General features: G+C 44.7%; 1 protein-coding gene across 1 annotated transcript; it reads left to right on the top strand.

Moving 5' to 3' along the window:
* Window positions 1–302: 302 nt before the first annotated feature.
* Window positions 303–1,690, top strand: LOC123125643 (GDSL esterase/lipase At5g03600). Its single transcript, XM_044546110.1, has 3 exons — window positions 303–693; window positions 870–1,146; window positions 1,274–1,690. Exons 1-3 carry the CDS (start codon window positions 391–393, stop codon window positions 1,510–1,512), a joined length of 819 nt encoding a protein of 272 aa, XP_044402045.1. The 5' UTR covers window positions 303–390; the 3' UTR covers window positions 1,513–1,690.
* Window positions 1,691–10,404: the final 8,714 nt, after the last annotated feature.

Here is a 10,404-nt window from a genome sequence, read left to right as displayed (position 1 = left end):
GCAAATTATTTACATCTACTGCAGCGTCAAGGTGCGCAGCCACTGCAGCGTCGTAAGCGAGAGGCTCCATTGGTCCCTCCGTGACGTAACTTTTGAGATGAAGAGCGGTTGGCGCCTGCTGGATGAACGACGTCAGCTCCAGCCTCCATGACGCATATCCGTGTCCGACCTCCGACGATGCTGGGGCTCCGACTCCGATCGAGGTAGCAGGCCCGATTTCGACTTGTTTTCCTGCTGGTCCATAGCAGTAGTTCTATAAATTGAAGCGAGAGGGTCAGGCCATGGCGTACGTGCATCGCAGACAAGCCCTTTGTGTCCCTGATTTTCATCGGCGAAAGAGTAGCGGTTAGCAGCCGCAGAAACCAGCCGTTCTCGTACGACCCTTCCACGATGAAGCTTCTTCCGGCCGCCCTCGGCCTCGTCGTCCTCCTCATCCTCGTTCTAAATCTCAATAGTGTGGAGGCCCGGCCAGCCCCTGCCGGCGGCCATCAGAACAAGTCGTCCAGCAACACCTTCTTCGTCTTCGGGGACGACTTCGCCGACAACGGGAACCTCCCACCGAACCCGTCACCAAGATGTCGCGGCAATGGGCCTACCCCTACGGCTCCGTGTATACCGATGCCCATGGGTTTCCGCGACCAAATACTCCGTCTGGCCGCTTCTCCAACTGCAAAATCCAGTCAGATTTCATTGGTAAGGCACTACCTTATATTACCACAAAAAAAGTACTGTTATATTATGCAAGCACGAGCGTGATTGGCCTAAGTAGCCCCAGTGATGTGAGTATCATATCAACGGAGAATGTATATATATCCATACACTAATTTGTTTGTGCATCTTACTAACTTAATTTCATGTATGTGATGCAGATTAATGCTTATATTGGAAAGGTGACAAAAGAGGTTGCGGCTAATGTGGAGCAATTGTTGAAGCTCGGGGTGAAAAAAGTTCTTGTCAACAACTTGCACCCTATCGGTTGCACGCCGTCACAAACCCGAACCAATAACTACACCGCGTGCGATATTTTTGGAAATTTGGGTGCATCAATTCACAACGATAACCTGAAACAAGTCATGACAGTAAAGAAGAATGTCCAGATCATCGACCTATACACCTCATTTACTAGTATTGTGGATCATGCGCCAGGTATGTATGTATTTTTCATGCAAAGTGTCTCATTATTTTAGAAGTTCCTAACATAATTAGATGGAGTTTGATTGTGTGCTTGTACTACTTCTTATGAACTTTTTTATTTTTATCTACATTAATGTAGGTAAAGGCTCGGATCTATCTAAGCAATTCAAGCGCAAACTGTCGCCCTGTTGCGAGAGTTTGGATTCGAATGGCTATTGCGGACAACAAGGCGAGTCGTCCTCAGAGCTTCTATACACCGTGTGCGACAAGTCCGACAAATTTTTCTATTGGGACGACATGCACCCCACACATGCAGGATGGGAGGCTATCATGAAACAGTTGGAAAAGCCCTTGAAGGAGTTTGTAGATCAAGAGTAGGTAGCTAGGTTTTAAATAAGTTATCTATGTATGCATCCATGATGACAATCTTCTGATTGTATTTGTTTGATAGTTTCAAGTATTTCAAAGACTGGATTTTCTAGGATGAATATTAAATTGCATTTGCATCTTCTTTTGTGAAAACTATATTTATAAGATGTAATTAATGTATACCATATGCCACATTTACAGTAAAGATGTGTTCTAGCTATACAAGTTGAGTACTTGCATATATACGGCTCTATAAGCTCAACGCGATTCCACGTCGATTGATTTTTGTTGTCAGCATGATCTATCGAGGCAACGTGTTCTAAGGGTGACGGGTGCCTTGTCGGCGGTAGTGGTTGTTCGGTCATCCAGAGCTCTCGATGTATTTATTTTATTTGGGCTGATTTGTACTAATGGTGAACCTTATAACCGATCAAAGTCCTTTTTCAACAAAAAAGGTAAATATGATAGAAAAACTAAAGCCAATCATTCGAGCTTGATCACCCATTCTCACAAGATTAGAGGATGTTCAGATAAGGATAAGGTTTATTTTTGAAGATCTTCGGCATTTAATTAGTTCATCAGAAGTACACCATCCAAATACACCTTTATGCTCTTCGAGATTAACTTGTTGGCTTACAAAAAACTACCACCGAGATGCTTGTTTGCTTTTAAGACAGAACTCCCTGAAGGGCTGCTGCTTTTCCATTAAGAATGAATAGTTACAGTAGACTTCCGAATTAAATAACTGGAACTTGGGCATGTGTTGCAACTTGACAATAGACTCCACCCCATCAAAATTGTCGACTTCGCATGCATTGTGACACTGTACATGGATATCTCTTGTGCAGTCAACGCTTTTCTTGATTCAGGTAAGGATATATAGATTTGAAACTATTTTTAAAATGGTGTTGTATTTAATTTTTAGGGGGTGCACAAGTACTTCCATGATCGTCCAGCCGGCAATCGAGTGTAAAAAAATACGATATCAATATGGAGAAAGAAACATCACTAGAAAGGGTATTCATCTTTAGACATAGTGGAAGGTCAAGAATTCGTTTTCTCATGTGAAACTCGTAGTTGTTCCATTAGCACTCCACGGCTGAACAAAATATCTGGCCACCAATACTCTCACATATACCTGGCCATGGGAAGCCCGGCCCGGCCGGCCCGGCACGAAAAAGCCCGACCCGGCCCGGCCCGACGCTGCCCCCGGGCCAGGCTCGGGCCTAGATTTTGAGCCCGAAGGCCGGGCCCGGGCCCGTCTTTTTTGCATTTCTCTAAAGGTCGGGCCGGGCCGGCCCGGAGCCCAACGGGCTTTTACATGTTCGGGCCGGGCTCGGGCCCAAAAAACAGGCCCGATGGCTGGGCTGGGCCGGGCTCGGGCCTGGGTTTTTTCGTCGGGCTTGGCTAGGCCCGGCCCGAAGCCCGGCCCGGCCCGAAGTATGGCCAGGTATACTCTCACATCATCCGCACACCTTTTGGCCATAGCAACCTAGGTCCGTGCCTCGCTCCCATTGCCGGCAACTAATGTGCGATTTTATTACAAGCCCCGGGGTTCAAAGAAAGAATGACTGAAACAAAGTTTAGGGGCGCCCGCAATGTCACAATACGCAGGGTCAAAGTCTGTAATCTGCAGCGCACTGGTCAATTGGAAGTCAAGAATTGGCAGAGAGAAAATAGATCGAAGTCATGTACGATAGAAGAGGTAACAGAAAAGGATAACCAAAATTAACAGCACTACCTAAACTACCTGCCAAAGGATGGAAACCTGGGTAGGCCGGTAGGGTGTAAAGGTCAAAGGGGCCCTAGAATGGTAGAAACATTTGAAGAGAATAACTTAGATTTGGCGCAGATGAACCATACGGGGTGAAGTACCAAAAATTTGATGTTCCCAAATATCAAATAGTGATAGATGTTTTCCTGAGGTCACTCATTGTGAGTAGTAATAAACTTATAAACTGGCTAAGGTGTCGGTATGTTACAACGCACACCTTGTGCCTCATGCCAATATACGGTGATTCGTTATAGATGGCAACGCACACCTTGTGCCTCATGCCACCACACGGTGATTCGTTATAGATGGCCCGGCTAAGTCCACTGCCAAACTCAAGTAATGTAAATCCATCATCGAGCATGGTTTTTTTTTTTTGGCGGTCTATTCCAACAAACTAACATATACTAGGATCATAGAGTCTAAATGATCACATAGTTTGAACCATTCACAAGGGTGCTTCTAATATATGAAATGAGTATTAGCTTGATGGTTATATATAGAAGCATATGTGGAGCAAGGTGTGGTTGGTTGGTGGCAATGTCATAAATCTAATAGAAGCACTTCCTTGTGGAAACCGGAACATGTAAATGTTGTACATATAGGCTACCGCATGAGCTAGATGGCATAGTAGGTCTCTCTCATCCCTCACCTCTCATGATAGAGGTTGTAGGGTTCCTTTGTGTTGTCAATGATGTGGGAACGAGAGCAATGGGAGGTGTTTTCCATCAACGACATTCACAGCTCTAGCACTGCAATATGTACAAGGGACGGTCAATGGCGGGTGCCTTGCTTCGAGGCAGTGACGTCAGTGCCTGGGGATGACTTCGCCGACAACGGTAACCTCCCTCTCACCGAGCCCGTCACTGAGATGTTGCAGCAATGGGCCTACCCCTATGGCTCCGCATATGCCGACACCGATGGGTTTCCGCTACCAAATACTCCGTTCGGCCGCTTCTCCAACTATAAAATCCAGTTTGATTTCATCAGTCAACACTCAGCACTCGACACTATGTTATATAATTACTCCTTCTGTCCCAAAATGCAAGACCAATTTTGACACTATCATAGTGTCACAATGATCTTGCATTTTGGGACGGAGGGAGTATTATGTTACAGAAAAATTGTAATCTTTGGTGCATAATAGTTATCCTACTCATTGTTTTATTAATGGGATAATTAGTTTTATGTCACTAGTTCAGTCACCCTCGACAGGTTTACCCTTGTCGAAAATTCTTGGTCTTGCCGAAGTGTGTTTGGTTCCCTTATGTTTTTGCCCTTCCGTCCCAATTCCATCCGGTCAAAGGCATTTGACCGTTAGGGGGACACTTTTCTGGACCATTTTGCCCCTCCTTACAACTTCAATTAAAACACAAAGAAAAAACAATGTGATGCTTACATATGGGCCCAATTAAATACAAAATAACAAATAACAAATAGAAAAACCACTCTCTCCCCCCCTTTCCCATCCTAGCTCCGCCGCACTGGCCATACGCCACCCGCGCCGCCTGTTTCGCACGCCCTACCTCCAGTGCCCCCCACAACCACCTCCCTCTCTCATCCCAGGCGCCGCCCCGCTCAGCCGACTGACGCTGCCTCACTCCTCTCCTCTCTCTACCGTCGGGCAAGCAGCAACAGCGCTGGCAAGCAATTGCCGAACCACTTCTACCGCCATGGCAGCGTCGGTGCTGAGCTGCGACACTGCTGGGCTGGGCATGGCTGCATGGTGGCCCACACGCGCGACGGATCGGGGTGGCGCGAGGCGCTGGCGTGTCTCCTACGCACGAACGCAAGCGGGGAAACGGGCGGCAGAGAACTACCAGGCGGCGACAACCTCCTATTGCACGCAGAGAGAGAGAGAGAGAGAGAGAGAGAGAGAGAGAGAGAGAGAGAGAGGAGGAGGAGGCGGGTAGGTGACACAGTGGCCTGTGGCAGGTCGATGGCGGTGGTCCAGAATTGCGGTGGTCTGGGCAGGCGCTGGATCAGCCGGCGTGGCGTGCATCCTCTCCTAGTGGCGGCCGCGGTCGGGGCTGAGAAATAAACACCTTTTTTATCTTTTTTTGTATGACATGTGGGCCATACATAGCAGTGAGACATTTAGAAAAAAAAAGGCATTTCAGTCTATGACAGGTGGATCCATTAATCCTGTTGTCCTATTTGACTCGTCTTTGCCAACACGTACGAAGGGCAAACTGGTCCAAAAAATGTCCCCTTAACGGTCAAACGCCTTTGACCGGACGGAATTGGGACGGAAGGCAAAAGCATAAGGGAACCAGACACACTTGGGCAAGACCAAGAATTTTCACAAATTAGGGATAAACCTGCCGAGCGTGACACAACTAGGGGTATAAAACCAATTATCCCTTTATTAATAACTTGCAGCAACAACAACAATGTTGGGGCTGGAGGAAGCCCATCCTACGCATGCCCTCACAACATAGAAAACCCGTGACGACTATCCGTTTGCGGCTGCGCGTTGGAAGGCCTGGTTTGTCCGTCTAACCCCAAACGAACGCGGCCGGACCATTTGGGGTCGTGCGTTAGAGTTGGCCTAATAAGAATTTTAGGGGACACGCTCAGCTCCGTGATGCATGGCACATGCGCCACAACAAAACGCAGTTGGTCCAAAATAGCACACTTAGGAAGATAAAGTAGGTCACACAGTGGCCGTGATTTAAGTTAAGGGTACGACCACAACAGATGTATGTGAAAAGCACACCCTGGGCGAGAGGGCGTGGTCACCATTGTTAGTTGGAAAGAAAGGATTGCATATGCATCGATAATTCATTGATCGTGTGCATGATGCACATATATAGATACAGGGTGGACCGGCTTCTACTTATCTCCCAAGATATACAAATATATAGGAGGGAGAGGGGAGATACAACGGTATAAATACAAGATCATAGTCCTATACATGTATAGTAGACAACGTAAGTTCAAAACAACCCCCCCCCCCCCCCCCCCCCCCCCCCCCTACGTGGATTGGGCCATCCCTGACGTCGAGTTGGGAAACGACAGGTTGAACCGACCACCGGGCCAGGGGACACGAGCCACACTGCCGGGACTTCATCCAGCACAATCCGCCACAAGCAAGAGCAACTGAAACGCAAGGGATCCAAACAAGCTTCACCAAGGTATAATTAGAATCACCGCAGTTGGTCCGAAAGGTGAGCCCGTCACCCCAGAGGACGCATCGAAAATGTATAGCAAAATGCTAGGTTGCATTTTGCAAAATACCGTCCAGATAGGTAGCAAGGATTTGGTCGGACACAAGGAGAATTCTGTAGTTATGAATTTCTGTCTGACGTCAAGAAGTTAGCCAAAGATTATGCCATGTCAAAATGGCCAAAGATGTTCAGGGACTGGAAGAGCAGTGCCCGTTGCAATATAGTGGGTAAGGACTTCGAGACCATTAAGCGGCTCAATCCAACTATGGATCCCGAAGAATGGATGAAGTTTTGTGAATCCTCTGGTAGCGAGTCAAGCAAGGAGATAAGCGGTCATTTCTGTAATTTACAAAAAAATCTGCAAGGTAACCACCGTCTAGGCCCCGGTGGTTACAAAGCTGCATAACCCAAGTCGGAGAAGGAGGCCGTGGACTGTATAGCCACGTGTAAACCAAATCCATTCTCGAAACATCGAGATCGTGCTCGGGACTTCCGTTTTCTCAGGGCCCGTGCAGTGCAAGACCCAGACAGTAAGGAGTTGGTCCTCCCGACGCAGGAACTTCTCTCGACGGAGGAGAACTTGGTAACGTCAATCACCACTAATAATTTAATCCCCACAACTTATTTATTACGTACCTTACTAATCGTTTACTGATGCGGCTTGAAGCTACGTCGGTATTTCCCCCAAGAAGAAGGGATGATGCAGCACAACGGCGGTAGGTATTTCCCTCAGTGATGAGACCAAGGTTATCGAACCATTAGGAGAACCAAGCAACACTACGTAAATAGGACCTGCACACAAATAACAAATACTCGCAACCCGACGTGTAAAAGGGGTTGTCAATCCCTTTCGGGTAGCGGCGCTAGAAATTGGCAAACGGACGTGAGAGAGTAGTAAATATTGATAGATCGAACGCCAAATAAAATAAAGTGCAGAAAAGTATTTTTATATTTTTGGTTTAATAGATCTGAAAATAAAAGGCAAATAAAATAGATTGTGAAGGCAAATAATATGAGAAACAGACCCGGGGGCCGTAGGTTTCACTAGTGGCTTCTCTCGAGGAAAATAGCAAACGGTGGGTGAACAAATTACTGTTGGGCAATTGATAGAACTTCAAATAATCATCATGATATCGAGGCAATGATCATTATATAGGCATCACGTCCAAGATTAGTAGACCGATTCCTGCCTGCATCTACTACTATTACTCCACACATCGACCGCTATCCAGCATGCATCTAGTGTATTAAGTTCATGGAGAAACGGAGTAATGCAATAAGAACGATGACATGATGTAGACAAGATCTATTTATTAAGAAATAGACCCCATCATTTTATCCTTAGTAGCAACGATACATACGTGTCAGTTTACCTTCTGTCACTGGGATCAAGCACCGTAAGATCGAACCCACTACAAAGCACCTCTTCCCATTGCAAGATAAATAGATCGAGTTGGCCAAACAAAACCCAAATATCAGAGAAGAAATATGAGGCTATAAGCAATCATGCATATAAGAGTTCAAAGAAACTCAAATAACTTTCATGGATAAAAAGATAGATCTGATCATAAACTCAAAGTTCATCCGATCCCAACAAATACACCACAAAAAGAGTTACATCGTATGGATCTCCAAGAGACCATTGTATTGAGAATCAAACGAGAGAGAGGAAGACATCTAGCTACTAACTACGGACCCGAAGGTCTACAAAGAAATACTCACGCATCATCAGAGAGGCACCAATGGAAGTGGTGAACCCCTCCGTGATGGTGTCTAGATTGGATCTGGTGGTTCTGGACTCTGCGGCGGCTGGAATTGATTTTCGTCGACTCCCCTAGGGTTTCTGGAATATTGGGGTATTTATAGAGCAAAGAACCGGTTCAGGGGGCACCCGAGGTGGGCACAACCCACCAGGGCGCGCCTAGGCCTCCTGGCGCGCCCTGGTTGGTTGTGCTCCCATTGGAGCACCCCCCAGGCGCTTCTCTGGCCCACTAGATGCCTTCTGGTCCAAGAAATCCACAAAAAGTTTCGCTGTGTTTGGACTCCGTTTGGTATTGATTTCCTGCGATGGAAAAAACATGCAGAAAACAACAACTAGCACTTGGCACTATGTCAATAGGTTAGTACTAAAAAATGATATAAAATGATTATAAAGCATCCAAGAATGATAATATAACAGCATGGAACAATAAAAAATTATAGATACGTTGGAGACGTATCAGCATCCCCAAGCTTAATTCCTGCTCGTCCTCGAGTAGGTAAATGATAAAAACAGAATTTTTGATGTGGAATGTTGCCTAACATGTCATCTCATATTATTTTCTTTATAGCATGGACATTTGGACTTTTATATTGTTCAAAGCAATAGTCTAGTTTTGACATGATAACTTAAATACTCAAGCATACCAACAAGCAACCATGTCTTTCAAAATATCAACGCTAAAATAAGTTATCCCTAGCCCATCATGCTCAATCATTGATCCATTCATTAAACACACTCGCATATTAGCTACACCCAATGCTCAAGTACGATCATAGTGCCCCCTAATTGGTGCTTTATAAGAGAGGATGAAGACTCAAAATAAAAATAAAAATTGCATAAAGTAAAAGAAAGGCCCTTCACAGAGGGAAGTAGGGATTTGTAGAGGTGCCAGAGCTCAAAGCAAAAATTGAGAGATAAAAACATTTTGAGAGGCATACTTTTCCCACCAACAAAAATGAATTAGAGTTCCCTACAATTTCTATGCTAGATATATCATAGGCGGTTACCAAACAAAAATTAAAGTTTATTCCTTTTTCAACCATACTTTCACTTTCCATGGCTAACCGTATCCATGGGTTCCTTCCATACCAACACTTTCCAAGGAATTTATTATTTGACAACATAAAGTAAATTCATTTTTCATTTCGGGACTGGGCATCCCTAATACCTTTGCCTTACTCTCGTGCAATGACAAGTGAATAAACACTCATCATGAGAATAACACATCTAGCATGGAAAATATTAGCCACCCCTCACCGCCTTGCGAGCGGTATGAGCACACAAAAGAGAAATTTATTTTGAATATTGAAGATGGCACATACAAATTTGCTTAGAACGGCAAAAGAATACTACATATAGGTAGGTATAGTGGACTCATGTGGCAAAACTGGTTTAAAGGATTTTAGATGCACAAGTAGTGATCATACTTAGTGCAAAATGAAGGCTAGCAAAAGATTGAGAAGCGGCCAACCAAGAAACGAATAATCTCATAAGCGAGCATGAAGCATAATTAACACCGAATAATGCACCACAAGTAGGATATAATTTCATTGCATAACTATTGACTTTGGTGCTTGCATAGGGAATCACAAATCTTAACACCAATATTCTTACTAAATCACAATTACTCATCAACATGACTCACATATCACATCATCATATCTCAAAACTATTACTAAGAATCAAGTTTATTTTGTCCAATGATCTTCACGAAAGTTTTTATTATATCCTTCTTGGATATCTATCACTTTGGGACTAATTTTCATATGTTGCTTTTGATAATATCAAACAAATATAAGTGAAGATCATGAGCATAATATTTCTTTCTCTCAAATTAACTTAAGTGAAGCAAGAGAGAATTTCTACAAAATTTTACTAACTCTCAAATAAATCTAAGTGAAGCAAGACAGCATTTCTTCAAAAATACTAAACAACACCGTGCATAAAAAGATATAAGTGAAGCACCTTCACCTACTGCCCACAACAACCTAAGTCCATGCCTCCTCACTCCCATTGCCGCCAAGGAATGGGTGATTTTACTACAAGCCCGGGGTCCAAAGAAAGAACGACTGAACCAAAGTTTAGGGATCCCAGTAATGTTGCGATACACAGGGTAAAACTCTGTAATCTTCAGTGCACGAGTCAATCTTCAAATGGGAAGTCAAGAATCGGCAGAGATCAAATAGATCAGAAGTCAC

This window comes from Triticum aestivum, chromosome 5D (genome assembly GCF_018294505.1).
Source record: "Triticum aestivum cultivar Chinese Spring chromosome 5D, IWGSC CS RefSeq v2.1, whole genome shotgun sequence".
NCBI classification, from domain to species: domain Eukaryota; kingdom Viridiplantae; phylum Streptophyta; class Magnoliopsida; order Poales; family Poaceae; genus Triticum; species Triticum aestivum.
This window is presented reverse-complemented; position numbering and strand designations above follow the sequence as displayed.